General features: G+C 51.8%; 3 protein-coding genes across 7 annotated transcripts; 1 reads left to right on the top strand and 2 right to left on the bottom strand.

Moving 5' to 3' along the window:
* The first annotated feature begins 6 nt into the window (after positions 1-6).
* On the top strand, positions 7-4,278 carry TCTA (T cell leukemia translocation altered). Its single transcript, XM_003894433.3, has 3 exons — positions 7-450; positions 866-920; positions 2,620-4,278. Exons 1-3 carry the CDS (start codon positions 228-230, stop codon positions 2,660-2,662), a joined length of 321 nt encoding a protein of 106 aa, XP_003894482.1. The 5' UTR covers positions 7-227; the 3' UTR covers positions 2,663-4,278.
* On the bottom strand, positions 4,224-10,342 carry AMT (aminomethyltransferase). Of its 3 annotated transcripts, XR_643749.3 has the most exons (11): positions 10,172-10,342; positions 9,915-10,082; positions 8,997-9,077; positions 7,727-7,858; positions 7,220-7,298; positions 6,770-6,915; positions 6,480-6,660; positions 5,624-5,779; positions 5,350-5,524; positions 5,074-5,162; positions 4,224-4,548 (listed from the first exon to the last, which is right to left on the bottom strand). XR_643749.3 is itself a non-coding variant. In XM_009200774.2 (10 exons), the coding sequence occupies exons 1-10, from the start codon at positions 10,259-10,261 to the stop codon at positions 4,461-4,463; spliced, it is 1,296 nt and encodes a 431-aa protein (XP_009199038.1). In that variant the 5' UTR covers positions 10,262-10,342; the 3' UTR covers positions 4,224-4,460. The 3 variants fall into 3 exon arrangements, 2 of the variants coding, with proteins under 2 accessions (XP_009199038.1, XP_009199039.1); XM_009200774.2 differs by lacking the exon at positions 5,074-5,162; XM_009200775.2 differs by lacking the exon at positions 4,224-4,548 and having other exon boundaries at positions 4,579-5,162.
* Positions 10,343-10,778: 436 nt separating this feature from the next.
* On the bottom strand, positions 10,779-16,410 carry NICN1 (nicolin 1). 3 transcript variants are annotated; one of them, XR_002520384.2, is made up of 7 exons: positions 16,188-16,410; positions 13,947-14,123; positions 13,573-13,686; positions 13,057-13,128; positions 12,639-12,743; positions 12,070-12,564; positions 10,779-11,374 (listed from the first exon to the last, which is right to left on the bottom strand). XR_002520384.2 is itself a non-coding variant. In XM_003894428.5 (6 exons), exons 1-6 carry the CDS (start codon positions 16,317-16,319, stop codon positions 12,523-12,525), a joined length of 642 nt encoding a protein of 213 aa, XP_003894477.2. In that variant the 5' UTR covers positions 16,320-16,410; the 3' UTR covers positions 12,004-12,522. The 3 variants fall into 3 exon arrangements, 1 of the variants encoding a protein (XP_003894477.2); XR_643750.4 differs by having other exon boundaries at positions 12,451-12,564; XM_003894428.5 differs by lacking the exon at positions 10,779-11,374 and having other exon boundaries at positions 12,004-12,564.
* Positions 16,411-21,098: the final 4,688 nt, after the last annotated feature.

The following is a 21,098-nucleotide window of genomic DNA, read 5'->3' as shown; positions in this document are numbered from 1 at the left end:
ATTTTGTACTCCCGGAGTCACTCATCCCTTAAGCAAGCAGGGTGGGGCTAGGTGCGCGTGCGCGGTTTTAATACTCCTCCCCAAACTGCCAACACTTCACTCAAGCGAAGTAGGCCCCGCCCTGCCTAGATTTACGCGTGCGCACTAACGGGCCTGGCCCCGGAAGATCACACGCGTGCGTGGTAAGGACTACGGTGACAGTACCCCGGGTGGGGCGAGGGCCAGTCATGGCGGAGCCCTGGTCTGGGCAGGCCTTGCAGGCTCTACCGGCCACGGTACTGGATGCGCTGGGCGCGCTGGGCAGCGAATTCTTGAGGGAGTGGGAGGCGCAGGACATGCGCGTGACCCTTTTCAAGCTGTTGCTGCTGTGGTTGGTGTTAAGTCTCCTGGGCATCCAGCTGGCCTGGGGGTTCTACGGGAATACAGTGACCGGGTTGTATCACCGTCCAGGTGAGGCTTCCTACGAACTTCCGTGGGCTGGCCGCCCCCGCCCCCACCCTCTCCCGACTGTATCACTGGGTTCCCCAACTATCCTGCAAGAGGCTCATCAGAACTTAACATTGGTTCACGGCCTTACCACCCTGAACGCATCTGACCACGAAGCTAAGCCGGGTACTTGGATGAGAGAAGTTAACGTTGTAGCCTGACTCATGCCACCATACCATTTTACGCCATAATCTCCACCAGTCCACCCATCACATTGTATCTGTTCTTCAGAACTCTCACCTGGCAATACGATTAGTCCCTTAGGACCCTTACTAGATTTCACCAAACAATACCAGTGGTCTCTAACCTGACCTGGGCTGATGCCTGCTCAGATCCCCACCCCAGCCTGCTGCAGCTCTGGATGTGTTTTTGCCTCCAGGTCTGGGTGGTCAGAATGGATCCACGCCTGATGGCTCCACGCATTTCCCTTCGTGGTGAGTAAATCTGTCCATACCGCAACCCCATGCTTGGCATTCCAAGGACACTCCTGTGCTGGTGACAGAGAAGGGAGTTCTCAGACGATAAGCCCACCAGCTTAATAGCCTTTGCAGCAAGCTTCAAGTCTGCACGTAGAGTTCAGGCTTTGAGTTAGGATGACATCAAGGTCTGGGCAGTCCATCAGCATGTTGTTCAGCAGCCTGTAGGACAGGTGGTGGTATTGTCATAATTTCAGAGAGATGAAATGACATGTTTGTTGGATTCCACTCCGCACAATCCCCTCAGTTGGAAAGGCAGTAATCTCTGTCCTTAGCACATTGACCTCATCAGGGTCAGCCTCCTCTTCTGCAAAACATGCACTCACTAATTAGGGCATTCATTCAGATAATCTCTGGGCCCCTATCACATGATAGGGACCACACGAGGCCCAGAGAACAAAGAAAACCTGGGCCCTGCTCATGGGGAGCCAGGGATTTATTAGGGGTGCATGGGGCAGGGGTGGTCAGGGAAGGCATCTCCCAAGAAAGACACCTAAGCCGAGATCAAAGGCCACAGGGTGACAAAATGTACCTGGCAAAGGGAATGGATAGAGCAAGGCTAAGAGGGAAGGATAAGGGTGACATATTAGAATAGGTAAGACTGCGATGCTGGAGCTTGAACGTGAGAGCTTGTTGGACCCTGGGAGCCATTGAAAGACTAACTCAGCAAGGCTGTGATCTGATCTAATTTGCCTTTATAAATGCCTACTTCATGGCAAGTAGATAAAGGGGTCCAAGAGTTAGGGCTAGAGGTTAGAAAGGCTGCCACTGCCCAGATTTCTGTCTTGGAGAAGAGGCCAGGCCCCCTGGCTCATGCCTGTAATCCCAGCACTTTGGGAGGCCGAGATGGGCGGATCACTTGAGGTCAGGAGTTTGAGACCAGCCTGGTCAACATAGCAAAACCCCATATTTACTAAAAATAGAAAAAAGTAGCTGGCATTGTGGTGTACACCTGTAATCCCAGCTACTCGGGAGGCTGAGGCATGAGAGTCACTTGAACCCAGGAGGCAGAGGTTGCAGTGAGCCCAGATCACGCCACTGCACTCCAGCCTGGGCATCAGAGTGAGACTCTATCTCAAAAAAAATAATAGGCCGGGCACGGTGGCTCACGCCTGTTCCTAGAACTTTGGGAGACAGAGGAAGGTAAATCGCCTGAAGCCAGGAGTTTGAGACCAGCCTGGCCAACATGGCAAAACCCCATCTCTACTAAAAATACAAAAATTAGCTGGGTGTGGTGACGTGCGCCTGTAATCCCAGCTACTTGGGAGGCTGAGGCAGGAGAATTGCTTGAACCCAGGAGGTAGAGGCTGCAGTGAGCTGAGATCTTACCATTGCACTCCAGCCTGGGCAACAAGATTGAAACCCCTTCTGAAAAAAAGAAAAATAGTAACAATAATAATAAATAAAAAGAATAATTAAAAAAAGAGAAGGATGGCAATGCCATACTAACATGGAGAACCAGGAAGAAGAATGGGTCTGCAGGGAGAAGGTGCTGGGCCCAGGGTGGGCTGTGGGAGATCAGCAGAGAGGTCTAGATTGTTATGTGACCTTACTGAGCCTAGCTCAAACCTCAAGAAGGAGCTTGGGAGAGCCAATTTCATCAACTGTTCTGCCCATGGAATAACCCCTCTCTCTTCTCTCTCTCCATCACTTTCAGGGAAATGGCAGCAAACGAACCTCTCAAAACCCACAGAGAATAAGGGAAGGCAGCAGAGGGTCTCCAAGGGCATCACTGGGTCTGCTGGCTTCTACACTGGGTTCTGCTACTCCCCAGACCTCAGGGACAACTGCCGGGGGTTCAGGGTTGGTAGCAGGGTACCCAGTGCCTGCAGGGCTGGGCCTGTTCTGCCTCTTGGCCCTACGCCCTCATCCAGGCACTGGGCAAGGGAAGAGTTTGCCTGTACCCTTATCTGGGTGCCTTAAGGAGAGAGATTGTGTTCCTCCTCTCTCAGGGGTGATAACTCAGGAAGCCTCTGGGTTGGGAAGGCCATCAGTTCTTTTGTCTTAGGTTTCTTTTCCTGTCCCTCTTCCCATCCCCGAGATATGATCCCATAAAAATATTTCCTGAGTTGGCCAGATGCGATGGCTCACGCCTGTAATCCCAACACTTTGGGAGGCTGAGGCAGGCGGATCACGAGGTCAGGAGTTCGAGACCAGCCTGACCAACACGGTGAAAACCCCATCTCTACTAAAAATACAAAAATTGGCCGGGTGTAGTGGCGCACACCTGTAATCCCAGCTACTCAGGGGGCTAAGGCAGGAGATTCGCTTGAACCTGGGAGGCAGAGGTTGCAGTGAGCTATGATTGCGCCGTTGTACTCCAACCTGGGTAACAGAGCGAGACTCCATTTCAAAAAAAAAATTTTTTCCTGAGAGGAAGCCTGAGGTTGACCAGCTCTGGGATTTGTAAGGCAGATCTGTTTTCTCCTAAGCCCTGAGTTTTCTGAATCCCTGGTTTTGCTTTATTGGCAAGGAGTCAGGGAGTCCTGACCTGAGCCAGACCTTAAGCTCTATGGTTATTTAGCTGGCCATTCAGGTATAAGGCAGGGTGGTGTCCCTGCTGGCACCATCCAGATCGAGGCACCAAACACCCACATCCCTGGCCCAATCAGATTTCTCCTGTGAGCCAGGCAAAGGAAATTGTCATCTGCCAACTGTCCTACTCATATTCCTCTCAGTCCTTCTTGGGGGTAAGCTGAGTACCTGAAGGAGCACAGCTGAACCGCTGGGGTAGCCTCCTACCCCCCACTGCTTAAGTGCCTATGGGAATGCGGGTCTGTACCTTGTCCCCTCATAGGATGGTAACAAGCATTTAGTGCACAGTGGCCCCGTCATAGCCTGTAGCCTCATCATTACCCATCTGGACCTGGTACAAATGCATGTCACAGCCTCAGCTCCTCCCCACTAGCATCTTCTCTGCCTTCAAGAACCAGGCAGCCCTGCCATGTCACAATAGGCCAGAGGAGTTTCCAAAGGCGTGGGTGGCAAATGCCCCTATAGAAACACCAGTACCTGAAAGCACTGTAGCCCTGGACCTGCCTCCTTCCCTCATGGCCATACTTCTGCTTCCATCCGCTGGGCCACCAGCCACTTTAGTGACCCCTGCCTACTTCCTCCCTGTTGGATGTCACACTTCCATCTGGTTGCCTTTGCCTAAGCCATCTTTGTGGTAGAGGGGCACTGGAATTGCAGCTGTACTGAGGATGATGGTCTTCACAGCCCCAGGCCCACCCACTGATACTACTGCACAGAGTCAGGATCTCACATTTCACCCCAGGCTCAACTGAGGATGTGGCTTATTAAACACGGAAGTGCATCGGTTGTTGTGGTTATTCAGACAGAACAAGGGTATGCATGCATAGGGGCAGTGAGAGAGGGAACATCCTGGAAGCTGCTGCCCCTTGGGACCCAGATGCAACAACTTGCAGGGAGGGGAGAGGTGATGCCAGCTCCCTGGAGGAGCAGGGATGGGGTGCCCAACAGGCAATATCTCCATTCTTATAGACTGGCCCCTTTCAAGGAGAACCTATTCCAAGCTTGTCTTGGAGGCCAGGAAGGCAGGCACTGGGTTGGCATTTCAGGAACCCTGTGAACAAAGAACAATGAAGCTAGAGACTGGCAAGTAAGAAGGAAGTTTAATTTTTTTTTCAGGATTCAGTGGAGTCCATTAATGCATACCAGGGGCAAAGGTCAGCCCAGGGTAAGGCAAGTCTGGGAAGAAGCCCACCCTGCCCTACAACAGCCCTGGAGCTCAGAATAGGTGGTGAGCCTGCCATGGTTTGCTACTGGGCAGCACACTAGACCAACTTGGGAATGTGGAAGAGTAAGTCTCTGTTCCCTCAGCCATTCCCAAGTTTACACACAGGCATAGCAGCCCTACTATGAGTCAGCAATCATTCCTGACTTGCAGTAGGGACAATTTGCATTTATGGAATGCAAACTGGAGGGGGTGGCCTAAGTCTACACCGCCCATGTTATTACCCTTTGCAATGTGAAAAACCGTTGTGAGGTAGGTTGGGCAGGTTTTATCCTCCCCACAAAGGTGAGCCTTTGCTCCACAGCCAGCACCTGGCAGAGTGGGAGAGATGGCAGAACCAAAGTTTCTCATTACCCTCCAGCAGGCAAGAGTGGGTCAGTGGGATCATGGACTCAAGACTGTGTGAGCTGGTCCGTCACTCAGAAGCAGGGTCCTGAAGGAAGCTGGAGTGGCATGAGTTAGGTGGGGGGAATAGGTGGTATGACCCCTCAACCAGATAATTGGAATCAGCCTCCACCTTAGCTGCCCACCCCCAGTGAGTTCTGCCTCAGCTGATTGACTAACCCCTTGTAGGATGCCCTCCAAGGCAAGACTCCTGGAGGGGACAGCCCCACCCTGAGCCATCCTCACTTGAGGGTATAGTAGTTTGTGGACACAAAGGGCATCTTGCTGACCACAGCCATCTGCTGCTTCCGCCGCACCTCTACCAGCAGCATTGTCCCTGGACGACTGTACTCGCAGGGCACATAACCCATTGCCACATTCTTCTTCAGAGAGGGCGAGGGGCAGCCACTAGTCACAGTACCTGTCAAGCAAGCATAAGCCATGCATTAGCACCACCTTGCAGTGCCCCCACCCTCCTGGGGAAGAGACAAGGGCTTCCCAGCTTCCCTGGTCCACCTACCAATCTTGGTACCCTCCATGTTCAGGATGGGACTGTGTGCCCGCATCGGGGCCCCCTCACACATCAACCCCACACGCCTCCGCTGCACCTTGCCCTTCAGCTGGGGAACAATGACCTTGGCTCCAGGGAAATCCATAGCAGCTCGGCGGCGCTTCCCTGGAGAATGACACATGAGACATAAGCCACAGCCCATAGAAGCCCTGGCCACAGGAGGTCCTTATGGAAGTCCTCAGGTAACACCCATCTAGCATCAAGGCCCCTTTGCTTGGGCTACTCCAGGTTCTATTCCTCCCCTCACTGCCATCAGCCAAAAAACCACCTCCTACCCCCTAGAGGCCATGCTGCCCACCTGCTGAGCATCTTCAGTTTCTCTTTTCTTTTTTTTTTTTTTTTTTTTTTTGAGATGGAGTCACTCTGTCGCCCAGGCCTAGAGTGCAGTGGCACGATCTCGGCTCACTGCGAACTCTGCCTCCCGGGTTCAAGCAGTTCACCTGCCTCAGTCTCCCAAGTAGCTGGGATTACAGGCATCCGCCGCCATGCCTGGCTAATTTTCATATTTTTAGTAGAGACGGGGTTTCACCATGGTGGCCAAGCTGTTCTTGAATTCCTGTCCTCATGATCCACCCGCCTCGGCCTCCCAAAGTGCTGGGATTACAGGTGTGAGCCACCACACCCAGCAGCATCTTCAGTTTCTAATAGGCAAAGCCACAGTGGCACCTTCAGGAAACGGAGGCTCAGGAAGGCTGAGTCACTTGCTCCAGGCTACATAACCTTTGGAGGAGTCATGGGCTGGTTAGTCTTAATAAGGGTCACCCCAACCTCCAGGACCCCATCCTTGAGTGCTGGCCCAGCTCACCCAGTGTCCAGCTGAGGCTGCCCTCCACAGGTGTAGTGTGTTCATCAATGTCATTCCCGTACAGGCAGAGGCCTGCCTCCAGGCGCAGACTATCCCTGGCTGCCAGCCCTGCCAGCTTCACCTCTGGGTTTTTCAGAAGAGCTGTTGCCAGGTGAACTGCCTCCGCTGCCGGCACCGAGATCTGTATGAAACACCAGAGGGCAGATGGGAAGCTCCCTGTGCCACACACCTTCCACCCCTCATGTGCATCTTGTGCCCTGTACTGCCCCTTACACCACTTCTTGACACACCTCCACACCGTCTTCTCCTGTGTAGCCACAGCGGGTCACGCGGCAGCCAGACACGCCAAACACCTCCATCACAGCACTAGTCATGAAGGGCAGTTTCTTCAGGTCATCTGCCACGCTGGCCTGTAGTACTTGGGCTGCAGTGGGGCCTGAGCCCAGGAAGCCAGTGACCAAGAATTCAGGTCCCAGCACCCCTCAAAGCTGGACTAAAGCCTTATTCAGGGACCAGAACAAGCCCTGAGCAAGTCTTACTCTGCAAGTGGGAGAAGATGCCCTTGTCCCTAGCCCATGGAGCCTTGTAGTAGGTAGGAGGAGGGCAAGATACCAAACTTAAAATTATGGCACACAAATACCACACCTTCCACACCTTCTTCTTGGTATAGTCTCTGTGCTAAGCAGTCAATGAAGCCAGTAAGGCAAAGATTGGCTCCAACCCCAGCCCAGCCCTCTCACCTTGCAGAGCTAGCAGGGCATTATCCAACACCTCCAGGCCCACATCTCTGCCCTGGTTCTGAAGCTCCCTGACCTTGTCCTAAAAGACAGAAACACCACAAGAGCATCTGGGGCCACTTACTGAGCACCTACCATGGGCTGGACACTGCAGAGCTGGACAGTAGTAAGACAGTGAGGAGGAGGAGGAGGGAGGAAAAAAAAAAAGGTAGTAGGCTGGTTCCCATCTTACAAGGTCACATAGCTACTAAGTGATAAGAGATGACCCAACCCCAGGTCTGCCACCTCACACCCTCACCAGAGGGGCCAAGCCCCCCTCCCCATGCCTAATCCCCCACCACCAAACCCTGGCATGCTCCAGAGTGGGCCCGCTCTTGAGTCTTATAGCTGTTCCTTCACTCAAAGAGCCACTGTCCGGGTCCCTTGTCTGAGCCAACCCTATCCTGGACAACAAGGATGCTGCTCTATGAACAAGGAAGACAAGGTGCCTAGAACACAGAGGGGGTGTACCTGCATGAGGGCCAAATCTTTCTCCCAGCAGCCAGCGTTGGACACCACATACAGGTGCCCCTCAGAAGTATTGGTTACAATCAAGTCATCTAAGATGCCTCCAGCCTCGTTGGTAAACAGCGACAATGTCCCCTAGGACAAAAGTGGAGGGCAAGGCCAAGGGTGAGCCAGACACACCCCTGAACCCACTTAGCTACCAAAAGGTTATGAACCCTAATGTGAAGGACTCAGGGTGTGAAGGTGCAAGTCTGGGCCCAAGTCCAAGGTCTTTGGTCCTCATGCACCAAGTAAGTTTTCATCCCCTCCCTACCTTGGGGTGCTTCCCTGATCTGGTGAGACCTCTGCACCCCTCCCCACTCTGTACTGAGAGCCCCATCTGATGCTTCATCTCTGACACCTAGGACCTGCTGCTTCACCTATCCAAACCTGGGATGACTCAACCCATGTTTTGCCAACCCACAGGACAAAAGCTTCAAAGGTCATCTTGATGATCCTAGGCTCTTCTAAGCACTCCATAGCAATGCCCCCAAAAAACTTCCTTAGCCTCCTCACTGATGGACAAAAAGCCTGAGGTTGAGGGGGTCACATGAATCACCTGGGGATCTTGTTAAAATGAAGGTTCCGATTCAGCAGGTCTGGGGCAGTGCCTGAGAGTATATTCCTAACAAGCTCGAAGGATGCTGGTTTACAGACCACACTTTGTTGTGTTTGTTTTGTTTTGTTTTGTTTTTAGACTGAGTCTTGCTCCATTGCCCAGGCCAGAGTGCAGTGGTGTGATCTCAGCTCACTGCAACCTCAGCCTCCCGAGTAGCTGGGACTACAGGTGCGCACCACCACACCCAGCTAATTTTTGTGTTTTTAGTAGAAATGAGGTTTTGCCATGTTGGTCAGGCTGGTCTCAAACGCCTGACCTCAGGTGATCCACCCACCTTGGCCTCCCAAAGTGCTGGGATTACAGGTGTTTGAGTCACGGCACCTGGCCAGGGACCACACTTTGAATAGAGAGGGGTTAAACAGAAGGGATGGCCAGAGAGCAGCATATTAACCTTGGTTTCTGGCCTCCTAGCCTGATGTAGTAAGGCTGGGATATTCCCCTCTCTACAAATGTCTGGGTCTCTGGAAATGACTCAGGGATTCCGTCCCCCAAGACTGCAAGCCCTGAGAGGCTGTGTTTGACTCATCTCTGTGCTCCTAAGCCTGAGGTAGGGACTAAGCCCATTTGCTGGCTCATGACTAAGAAAACTCATAGAGCAGAAATAAAAGGGCCCACCTGGTTTGGTCTTAGCTCTGCAATGTCTCCAACCACTAGACTCTCCATCAGCTTCACCCGGTCACTACCAAATATCTTGGTCTGGGGAAGAGATTGAAAGCCTCAGGCCATTGCAACAGCTACAACCCAAAAGGCCACTAATCTAGGATGCATCCTCCCTGCCATCCACAGTGCAGTCCAGCCCACCCAAAGTGACTAACCAGTTTTTTGGTTCTACACGTGGTAAAGGACCACTTTCTGATTTCCTGACCTCCCCCAGTCACTCTGTGCTGGGGGACTGCCAGGGATGGACAGGACCTAGCACCTTTCTGAAATAACCCCTTTTCCTTTTTTTTTTTTTTTTTGAGACAGAGTCTCACTCTGTTGCCCAGGCTGGAGTGCAGTGGCGCGATCTCAGCTCACTGCAAGCTCCGCCTCCTGGGTTCACGCCATTCTCCTGCCTCAGCCTCTGAGTAGCTGGGACTACAGGCGCGCACCACCACGCCCGGCTAATTTTTTGTAGTTTTAGTAGAGACGGGGTTTCACCGTGTTAGCCAGGATGGTGTCGATCTCCTGACCTTGTGATCCGCCCGCCTCGGCCTCCCAAAGTGCTACGATTACAGGCGTGAGCCACCGGAAATAACCCCTTTTCAAACCAACACCCAGCCCAATACGTGAGAGTGGGTGTCAGCCCTGGAAAACCTGGGACATTAAGGCACACCACTTAGTAGGGGCAGACTAGAAGGATGAGATGATGATGAGACCCTCTGAGCTTATTTCCTTGGGGCCACTGACCTATCCATGACACCCCCATGACCTCTAGCTCTTCTGGGAGGGCTGTCCTTGGAATCCAGTTCACAGCAAACAAAGCCAAGGAGTGCACCACTGTAAACAGGGAGGAAGGCCTGATCAGGCGGCCAGCGTGCTCCCCTGGCTCACCTGCAGCATATGAGACACGTCAAAGAGCGAGCAGTGCTGGCGTGTGTGCAGGTGCGAGTCAGTGTGACTGTCCCGGTACTGCACTGGCAGACTCCAACCCGCAAACGCCACCATTTTCCCGCCGTGGGCCAGGTGGAAGTCATAGAGCGGTGTCCTGCGGAGCACGTCCTGCGGGCGGCTGGGCTTAGTGCCACCACGGCCCTAGCCCCCAGCCGCTTCCCTCCCCCACCCTCCAAGATCAACACCCTCTATCCCACCTGTGCGCAACTGAGTGGACGACACAAGGCCGGGGGCAATGCCTGCAAGCGAAAGCCCAGATGGGCCACCACACTTACAACCCTCTGCATCGTCGCCTGCAACGAGCACAGATGGCGCACAGAGGACACCACACTGCCAGGCACGCCGGGAGATGTAGTCCAGGCCTCTGCTCGGACAGGTCTCTCTCCGGAGCAAAGGATCTGAAGGGGGCGTGGGCAGCCCCAAGGGCAGGCTGGGATTTACAGCAGAGAATGCAGGAACTCCCAACCACAGGGAAACAGCCTCCGGCTCTTTCGGCTGGCTTTTCAGGGCAGCTTGGGCAATCCAGAGCTGATTGGGCTGCCCAGAAGAGAGCTAGGGGCTAGACTGCCCCCTGCAGAACTGCCCTGTCTCCAAAAAGTCAAAGTTCCAGAAAGGGCGGAAAGGTCTGAATCATACCTTTAGGACCTCAAGGGAGTAAGGTCAAGTAGGGGTGGGGAAGGTGAAGAGGTCACAGCAGGGTGGAGCCAGCCTGGCAGGTAGGCAGCACCACAGTAGTCTGGCCTCATGTGGATCTCTAGGTCCACAGCTCTCCCACCAGGCAGACACAGGCAGCCAGCAGAGTCATGCATTCCACAAGTATGTATTGATCTTACTGCATACCAGGCCCTCGGATGGGGACACAGCCACAAATGAAGCATGGTCCCTGCTACCACAAGGTCCTCTTCACTCACACACACATTGAGGACTACTGCTCCATCATGCTTTCCAAAGCAGCTGAGTGGGGCTATGTAAGTGACCTTGCAGGTAAAGTCGCCACCTGCAAGAACTCATAGGTGAGAGCAGAGGGTGGCCACCAAAAGGTCACTGAATTCCCAGAAAACTGTTGAGCCGCACACATGTCCAACTTTCCAGGTCCAAGACATACTGCAGTACTGCTTCATAATAGCCACCAGGTGCAAAGCCAGGAAGAACCAGAGGGAAACAGGTTTTTCTCACATGAAGGAAGAGCAGCCTGCATCACTTAATGGTTGGCCTGAGTTAATGGAGGACCTAGGCCTCTTAAAAGGCAACAATGCAAACCCTTACTTGGACCCACTCCCTACCATGGCTGATCTCTCATCATGCTGAGCATCTCTCTTGGAAAGGGGCAGGCCAGGCGTGGTGGCACATGCCTGTAATCCCAGCTACTCGGGAGGCTGAGGCAGAAGAATCGCTTGAACCTGGGAAGTGGAGGTTGCAGTGAGCCGAGATTGCACCATTGCACTCCAGCCTGGGCAACAAGAGCAGAACTCCATCTCAAAAAAAAAAAAAAAAAAGGAGTGGGATAACTGGGAGAAAGGATAGGGATGTGCTTTGGACTATGTCAGATGGCAGAAGGGTCCCAGTTCTTTTTTTTTTTTTTTAAGATGGAGTTTCACTCTTGTTGCCCAGGCTGGAATGGAATGGCATGATCTCAGCCCCACAACCTTCACTTCCCAGATTAAAGAGATTCTCCTGCCTCAGCCTCCCGAGTAGCTGGGATTACAGGCACCCACCACCACACCCAGCTAATTTTTTGTATTTTTAGTAGAGATGGGGTTTCTCCATGTTGTTCAGGCTGGTCTCGAACTCCCGACCTCAGGTGATCCACCTGCCTCAGCCTCCCAAAGTGCTGGGATTACAGGTGTGAGCCACTGCACCCGGGCTAGAAGGGTTCCAGTTCTTATTCTCAGGCCCTGGCTTTGCTAGAGACACCTGCCCAGGCCCTATGGGCACACCCACTTGAACATATATTCAGGAGCCAGCTCAGAAACTGAGAGACTCAGGCTGCCCAAATCTTCAGGTTTCCTTCCTAGGCAGGTAGCAGAAGAGTTTAGACAATAAATTTATTTCTGTGGCATAATACAACTGGAAAGAAAACCACTAGGGGACTCACAGGAAGAAATAAGGTTTCTGTTTCTTCCTCAAGTGTCCCAAGTGCCATGGCAGCAATGGCCTTCCAGGTTCATACATGGAGCAGGTTCTAGTAGGTCAGCCCAGCCCAACTGCACTGAGGTGAGGGAGCAGGCAGAAGACAGGAATGTGCATGTTGGCAGGATGGGCAGAGGGCACTCAGGGATTCTCAGTAAGTACAACTGACTGGAGTGTTTTTGGGTAGAAGGAAGAATTGAGTTGCAGCCAGGCGAAGACAGAGCACCCCCCCTGCCAGGAGCTCATGCTGAAGTAACACAGTGAGCCCCCGAGAATCTTGAATCTGTGAACGTGGCCCAGACAGAATAGGCATGCAGGCAACATTCGGAATACACAGGAAACCCACTTCAGCCTCTGGTGGCCCAAACCAAGTCTGGGTGGGCACGGAAAGGCCAACATCTTGGGTAGGAGCCACCATTCAAGTGTAGGAGAGCAAGTTCAGGTCATAACAGCCATCCACCTGAAATACAAAAGACCATGAGGTCTGATCTGCTCAGGGCAAAGCAAGCCAAGCAGAGGGAAGCGATTACTTACATCAAAACGGCCGATCCTCGTGGAGGTGTGACTGGCCCGGATCATCTCTGTCAGTGCCCACATCTGCTGCACCTCGGAGGATACCCTGCTGGGGTCTGGGAGACCCTGCTCCAGAAGGAGGGGTCAGTGGCCATGGGTCTCTCCCCAGCAGTGCCCTTAGGGCTCTAGAGAGGCCAACCTGGGCTAGGAGCCCTCCAGCTGAGACCAACAACATTCTCAGATGGCTCATGAAATGTGAGGTTAGGGCCTGATGTAGCCCCACAACAGAGATGCCTCAAATCCCAAAGAATACCCAAGAGGAAGGTAACACCCAAGGGCCTTGGGCCTAGCCCCAGAATTTTACAGGAAGGGGTCCACCTGGCCTGTGCTGGACACTAGAGCCATTCATACGTGGTTCTTACCTAGGGTGAGGGCTTACCTCACAGAGGAGTGCAGGTTGCTCACAGGGCACTGGGTGGGAGAGCCACTTGGGGAAGGTCATGGAGGGGCTCTGCAAAGCAAAGATGTACTGCCCTGAGTGAGACAAAGTGGACAGCTCTGGGACCAGATTCCAAGGTCCTAGGAGCAGAGAGAAAGGCCCCTGAGCCTCAGACACTGGGAAAACCCTGTTTAGGGAGCCCACAGAGACCTAAAGGGGCAGTCAGACTACCTAAGTTCTCCTGCTGTGCAGACAGAGTCCTCAGAAACACAAGCTCAAAAGTGTCTCCCAAAACCTAAAGGCTCCAGCTCTGAAAGAAGCAGGTGGTCCCAAAGGTGAGGGGATATGGGGACATGGCCTCATCTCTCATTGTAAGCTTCCAGCATTCACACCCAGCTAACCTCCATGAAGGCCCCATTCACAATCTTTACCCATTACCCACCCCACCACCCAGCTTTCCCAGTCATAGGTGCTTTCTGGGGAAAGGGCCAGCCAGCAGCTCAGCTAGTCACTTACCTTTGGTCCCTGCTGATAGATCTGCAGCTCCTCCACTGTGAAAGACAGCCACAGTGGTGATGGCTGCCGCAGAATCAGGCGTAGCTCCAATACTCTGGCCATGTCACACAGCATCTGACACACACACATAAGGAAGGACCCAGCGAGGACCCAGCTCACTGCCCAGAAGCCTCCCAACCAGCAATGAGCCAGAATGCTGCCCACCCCGCAGGCCTTTGGGAAGGAAGGAACAATAGTCCCTCCAAGGCACTTCCCTGAAAGCCACAGTCCAGGCCAGACTGGCTCCCTCTTCCCTCTTGGTATATTGACCCAATCCCCCCACTTCTGGTAAGTCCTCATCTGGGCTGCCCTGGCCATCCTGAGGCCCAGCTGACCTGATGCTTGAACAGCGATACATACTCCTGGGCTCCCTCCTCACTGTGTGGGTCGGGCATTAGACAGTAGTCCCGCAGGCAGGTCACCCACTTGGCAGGTGTGTGTGCAGAGGTGTGCTGACGGACACGGATGCTCAAAAAAGCTGTGTAGTAATTCTTAAATGTGATCTCCTGCAACTAGAGCACATACAACCCATTACAGCAAGTCAGACCCAGGCCCAGGGCCCGAAAAGCTCAAAGGTCAAAGACGCTACCTCTTCCTTCCCTTTTTTTTTTTTTTTTTTTTTTTTTTTTGAGAGGAAGTCTCGCTGTCGCCCAGGCTGGAGTGCAGTAGCATGATCTCAGCTCACTGCAACCTCCATCTCCCAGGTTCAAGCCATTCTCCTGCTTCAGCCTCCCAAGTAGCCGAGACTACAGGCATGTGCCACCACACCCGGCTAATCTTGTTGTGTTTTTAGTAGAGACAGAATTTCACCATGTTGGCCAGGGTGCTCTCAAATTCCTGACCTCAGGTGATCCACCTGCCTCTTCCCCTTTGAATGTACTCGTCTACCAAACTAACAATTTCAACAAGTATCACTGGCGCCCAAAGACAATTCTGCCTTCCTAAAGGTGCTCAAAGTCTAAATGAGTAGGTCATGGAAACAAATCATGACTGCAGATCTTGCCGCATGTCCAAGATGCTCCTAGAGAGCAGAGCTCTAACCCTGGAAGAGGCAGAAAATATACATATGAGGCCGGAAGGAGGAAGAGTTCACCAAGTGGACTAAGAAATGTAGAAAATGTGGACTGCGCACTGTGGCTAGTACTTTGGGAGGCTGGGGTGGGCGGATCATTTGAGTTCAGGAGTTCGAGACCAGCCTGACCAACATAGTGAAACCCAATCTCTACTAAAAATACAAAAAATTAGCTGAGCATGGTGGCGTATGCCTGTAGTCCCAGCTACGAGGGAGGCTGAGGCAGGAGAATTACTTGAACCCAAGAGGTGGAGGTTGCAGTGAGTCAAGATCAAGCCACTGTACTCCAGCCTGGGCGATAAAACGACACTCCCTCTTAGAAAAAAGAAGAAGAAGAAGAAATGTAGATAATGTAAAAGTATCATGTACAAAGAATTACCAAAGGGTGAGAGAAGCTGGTGTAGCACTGGAACAGCCAGTGATTCAGCTTGGCTACTGCAGTAGATCTTGTCATTGGATACTCATCAGAATTACCCAAGAAAATGTGTTACCAAATAAATTGTCCAGGCTCCACCTTAGTCTACTAAGTCAGGATTTCCAAGGTTGGGCTCTTTAATTAAGTTTCCCAGTTGACGGTAAGGAACAGCTTGGGGAAGAACCACACACCACAGCACAAATCTCCTGAGGCAGAGAGATGGGGCTGGGCGCGGTGGCTCACGCCTGTAATCCCAACAGTTTGGGAAGCGCAGGCGGGTGGATCACCTAACATCAGGAGTTCGAGACCAGCCTGTCCCACATGGTGAAACTCTGTTTCCACTAAAAATACAAAAATTTAGCTGGGCGTGGTGGTGGGTGCCTGTAATCCCAACTACTTGGGAGGCTGAAGCAGGAGAATTGCTTTAACCCAGGAGGCAGAGGTTACAGTGAGGCAAGATCGCGCCACTGCACTCCAGCCTGGACAACAAGAGTGAAACTCCGTCTCAAAAAAAGAAAAAAAAAAGAGACAGAAACAGGTGGGGCACAGACACAGAGGGCTCTCAATGCCAGGCCATTGGAGATAGGTTTTGCCCTCTTTATTGAGTCATGCAGTGTCCAGTCACTCTATCAACTGATGTGGAAGTGCAACTGGAGATTGGCAACTCGAGTCATTGGGGGGATGGTGGTGAAGTAAGGGACCTCTGGCAGGGACTATAAGAATGGGGAGGAGGCAGGTTTTGGGGTAAATCATTGCTTAGCGATCTCCAACTGTGGCCAGGGACAAAATGACCCCTAACTTCTATTTTGGTTCACTATTTGGTATTTCCAGCAAAACCTAGCTCCCTCTCGCCACCTGCATGCCAGCGCTGTCCTGGATGTGGGCAAGAGACATAGCAGAGAACAAGACAGGAAGCTCAATTCTAGGTAAAATGTGTTAACTGAAGGACTAAATAAATGAATGATTAATTTGCAAGGGCAAGGAAGACGGCAGAAGCTTTCCTGTAAAAGATTAAATGCCTAGGAAACGACCGAGATTCCAGGTCGGCCCCGCCCAGGAGCCTCGGTCGCGCCCACCAGGCTTGCTCACCTCGAAGGGAGCGACGCTGGGGAAGGTGACATCGATGACCAGCACGCCAGGCCGGCCTTGGGAGGTCCGCACGTCGCCCACCTGGAGGGCTACGGTGCCTTTCACATGGCAAGGCACCAAAATGCGGGACATGATGACAGCCGCCACAACTAAGCGCAACCACCGCTCCAGGCCCCCGACCACCAGCCCTTCCCGGCATCCTCAGCTGAGCCGCTATAACTACAACTCCCGGGAGGCCCCGCGTACGGCCAGCCCAGCCAATCACCGAAGCTCAGGATGGGCCAGGAGTCGGAAGTGCCTGCGGAAGTTTTTTACTTTTTTTCTTTTTTAACAGGGAATCTCGCTCTGTCGCCCCAGCTGGAGTGCAGTGGCGCGATCTGGACTCACTGCAACCTCCGTCCCAGGGGTTCAAGCGATTGTACTGCCTCAGCCTCCCTAGGAGCTGGGATTACAGGTGCCCGCCACCATGCCCGGCTAATTTTTTTTTTTAATTTTTAGTAGAGACAGGGTTTCACCATATTGTCCAGGCTGGTCTCGAACGTCTGCCCTCAAGTGATTCCCCCCCTCCCCCGCCTTGGCCTCCGAAAGTACCGGAATTACAGGCGTGGGTTACCGCACCCCTCCACGGAAGTTCTTCTTCAGCCAATCACTGCGTGAGGCTTAGAGCCTACTCGCGGGCCGCGCCCAGCAACTGCCCAGCCTTTCTGTATGCAAGCCTTTCCGCTCCCTTTGGGTTCCTTTCAGTGCTTAGGGCGGTAGTCTGTTAAAGCCGTATAAACACATAAACACAAATCAGCAGTGATTTGTGTTTCAAAATACTCAAAAATACGTATTAGCCATTGGAAAAAAAAAAAAAAAGGATTTGAACACGCGCTATGCAAAAGTAGATAAATAGCCCAAAAAAACCATGAAAAGATTCTTAATATTTATAAAGGAAATACAAATTAGAACCTCCACACAGTCATTAGGCTAAAAGTAAAGACTGACAAAGATGTGAAGTGCTTGGAATCTTCATCTTTTGCTGATTTCCAACCTGGGGTTTTCTGTTTGTTTTAGAAACAGAGCCTCATTCGGTTACCCGGGCTGGCGTGCAGTGCCGCGATCACGGTTCACAGCAGCCTCGACTTCGCAGTGATCCCACCTCAGCCTCCAGAAAAGCTGGGACTATACGCACACGCCACTGCGTCCTGCTAGTTTTGTCTATTTTATTTTTTATTTTTTTTATTTTTGTTTTTTTTTGAGACAGAGTCTCGCTCTGTGGCGCCCAGGCTGGAGTGCAGTGGCATGATCTCGGCTCACTGCAAGCTCCGCCTCCTAGGTTCAAGCGATACTCCTGCCTCAGCCTCCCAAGTAGCTAGGATTACAGGCGTCCGCCACCTCACCCGGCTATTTTTATTTTTTTTTTTTATTGGTTTATTTTTTTTGAGACAGAGTCTCGCTCTATCACCCAGGCTGGAGTGCAGTGGTGTAACTTGGCTCACTGCAACCTCTGCCTCCCGGGTTCAAGCAATTCTCCTGCCTCAGCCTCCCGAGTAGCTGAGATTACAGGCATGCGCCACCACACCTGGTTAAATTTTTTGTATTTTTAGTAGAGACAGAGTTTCACCATATTGGTCAGACTGGTCTCGAACTCCTGACCTCGCGATCCATCCGCCTCGGCCTCCCAAACTGCTGGGATTACAGACGTGAGCCACTGAGCCAGGTTAATTTTTTGTACTTTTAGTAGAGACAGTGTTTCACCATATTGGTCATGCTGGTCTTCAACCCCTGACCTCAGGTAATCTGCCCGCCTTGGCCTCCCAAAGTGCTGGGATTACAGGCGTGAGACACCGAGCCCAGCGTTTTTATTTTTTTAATTTTTGAGACAGAGTTTTGTTCTTTTTGCCCAGGTTGGAGTGCAGTGGCATGATCTCAACTCACTGCAACCTCCGCCTCCCGAGTCCCAGGGTTCAAGGGATTCTCCTGCCTCATCCTCCTAAGTACCTGGGGCTACAGGTGCACGCTGCCACACTCTGCTAATTTTTTGTATTTTAAGTAGAGATGGGGTTTCAGCCTGTTGCCCAGGCTGGTCTCGAACTCCTGAGCTCAGGCAATCTGCCCACCTCGGCCTCCCGAAGTACTAGGATTACAGGCCTGAGCCACCGCGCCCAGCCTAGTTTTGTTTATTTTTCCCTATGTTGCCCAAGCTGGTCTCAAACTCTTGGGTTCTAATAATCCTCCTGCCTCCCACACCCGGCCTCCAACCACTTTGAAAAACAGGGTCTTTCTTAATTTATACCTACAATATGATCTAGCCATTGCATTCATAAGTATTTACCCAAGATAAATGGAAGCATAACAAAACCAAAGTCCTTTATTCATGATAACCAAAATTTGAAAACAATCCAAATGTCCAACAGATGAACAGATAAACCCATTGTGCTATATCAATACAATGGAATACTACTCATCAATATGAAGAAATGCATAGGCCAGGCAGAGTGGCTCAGGCCTGTAATCCCATCACCCTGGGAGGATCACTTGAGTTTAAGAGTTTGAGGCCAGGCGAGGTGGCTCATGCCTGTAATCCCAGCACTTTGGGAAGCCAAGGCGGGCGGATCACGAGGTCAGGAGATTGAGATCATCCTGGCAAACAAGGTGAAACCCCGTCTCTACTAAAAATACAAAAAAAAAATTAGCCGGGCGTGGTGGCGGGCGCCTGTAGTCCCAGCTTCTTGGGAGGCTGAGGCAGGAGAATGGTGTGAACCCGGGAGGTGGCAGAGCTCGCAGTGAGCAGAGATCGCACCACTGCACTCCAGCCTGGATGACAGAGCGAGACTCTGTCTCAAAAAAAAAAAAAAAAGAGTTTGAGACCAGCCTGGATAACAAAGTGAGACTTCTTCTCTAAAAAAACAAACTGAATACTTATGATTTGCTCATTTTATTGTATCTAAATTATACCTCAGTAAACATGATCTTAAAAGTGAGAAGGAGCCAAGCGTGGTGGCACATACCTGTAATCCTAGCACTTTGGGAGGCCAAGGCAGGCAGATCATGAGGTCAGGAGATTGAGAACAGTCTGGCTAACACGGTGAAACTCCATCTCTACTAAAAATACAAATATTAGCCAGGCGTGGTGGCACGCGCCTGTAGTCCCAGCTACTTGCAAGGCTGAGGCAGGAGAATCGCTCGAACCCAGGAAGCAGAGGTTGCAGTGAGCTGAGATCATGCCACTACACTCCAGACTCCAGCTTGGGCAACAGAACAAGACTCTGTCTCAAAAAAAAAAAAAAAAAAAGCGAGAAGGGGATGGGGGAGGGAGTGGTTATGGAGGGAAAAAAGGGAAAGGTAAAGCAAAAAAATAAATATTGACCGGGCACGGTGGCTCATGCCTGTAATCCTAGCACTTTAGGAGGCCGAGGCAGGTGGATAGCTTGAGCTCAGGAGTTCAAGATCAGCCTGGGCAACATGGTGAAACTATATCTCTACAAAAAATACAAAAACTAACCAGGTAGGGGGGTGTGTGCCTGTAGTCCCAGCTACTTGGGAGGCTGAGGTGGGAGGATCACTTGAGCCTGGAAGGTCGAGGCTGCAGTGAGCCTTGAAATTGCATCACTGCACTCCAGCCTGGGTGACAAAGTGAGACCCTGTCTCAAAAACAAAACAAAAACCACTTACACAATTTAACCATCATATTTATTGTCACCATTCTTCCAGATACTTGTGGAAAAAATGTCCCAGAGATTTTCAGTTAAGCCTGTTTTATAGATGACAAAGCTTAGACCAAAGAGGTCCAGTGATTTTCCCAAACCAGGAAAGCAGTGCAGAGTAAAGTTGGAACCCTGGCCTCCCTTTGGCTCCCATCTCACAGGTCAGAACCCCCAAGGTAATGATCAGCTTCAGTTAACCTGTGTCTACCCTATATTGAGGGGCCCCAGAGACAGATGCTGCACAGCCCATGGGGCTCTCGTGGTATGAGGTCAAACAAGCCCAGGCACATGATTCCAGGCCAGCCCAGGGAATGGCCTAGATGAGCTGTGCCTTCCCACTCCAGGCCTGGTGACCTTAAGTAACAGAAAACATTCCCTGCCTCCTCCTTCGCTGTTGTCAGGGGAAGACAATTTCTAATGTTGGACTCCTGGACTGACCATTGCCATCTCCATTTTGACCCAGGCTAATGATTCACTGAGTAGCTCCCTCCATGTTCCTGAGATTTTTCCCCTATAGGAAGCCTGCCCGTTCTGAAGCAGAGGGCTTCCTAAACCCCATAGATTACCATATGGACCCCCTGGGCATCAGGAGGATACAGACAAGCTCTGGCTTTAGGTCCCATCGCTGTGAGCACAGCCACCAGCAGACACAGAACTGTATGGCCCCTCATTACAGATAAGTTTCACTTCTTAGCTTGCTGGTAAACAGCCACTTTCACTCCAGCTCCTTCAATACATTGCCCAACTGTGGCAGGCAGGTTTTTCAATGTGAAATCCTCGTTGAATCTCTGTTTTACAGCCATGTCCAATAGCTCTCAATAAGGCCAGGCACAGAGCCTCACACCTATAATCACAACACGTAGGAAGGCCAAGGTGAAAGGATTGCTTGAGCACAGGAGTTCAAGACCACCCTGGGCAATATAGTGAGAGATACATCTCTATAAAACAAAACAGATGATGGGCATGGTGGTTCACGCCCATAATCCCAGCAATTTGGGAGGCTGAGGAGGGCAGATCACCAGGTCAAGAGATCCAGACCATCCTGGCCAACATGGTGAAACCCCGTCTCTACTAAAAATACAAAAATTAGCTGAGGGTGTGGTGGCGCGTGCCTGTAGTCCCAGTTACTAGGGAGGCTGAGGCAGGAGAATAGCTTGAACCCAGGAGGTAGAGGTTTCAGTGAGCCTAAATCATGCCACTGTGCTCCAGCCTAGGCCACAGG

Source organism: Papio anubis, chromosome 2 (assembly GCF_008728515.1).
Source record: "Papio anubis isolate 15944 chromosome 2, Panubis1.0, whole genome shotgun sequence".
In the NCBI taxonomy this organism is placed as follows: domain Eukaryota; kingdom Metazoa; phylum Chordata; class Mammalia; order Primates; family Cercopithecidae; genus Papio; species Papio anubis.
Note: the sequence above shows the minus strand (reverse complement) of the source record. Positions and strands in the feature narration are given on the sequence as shown.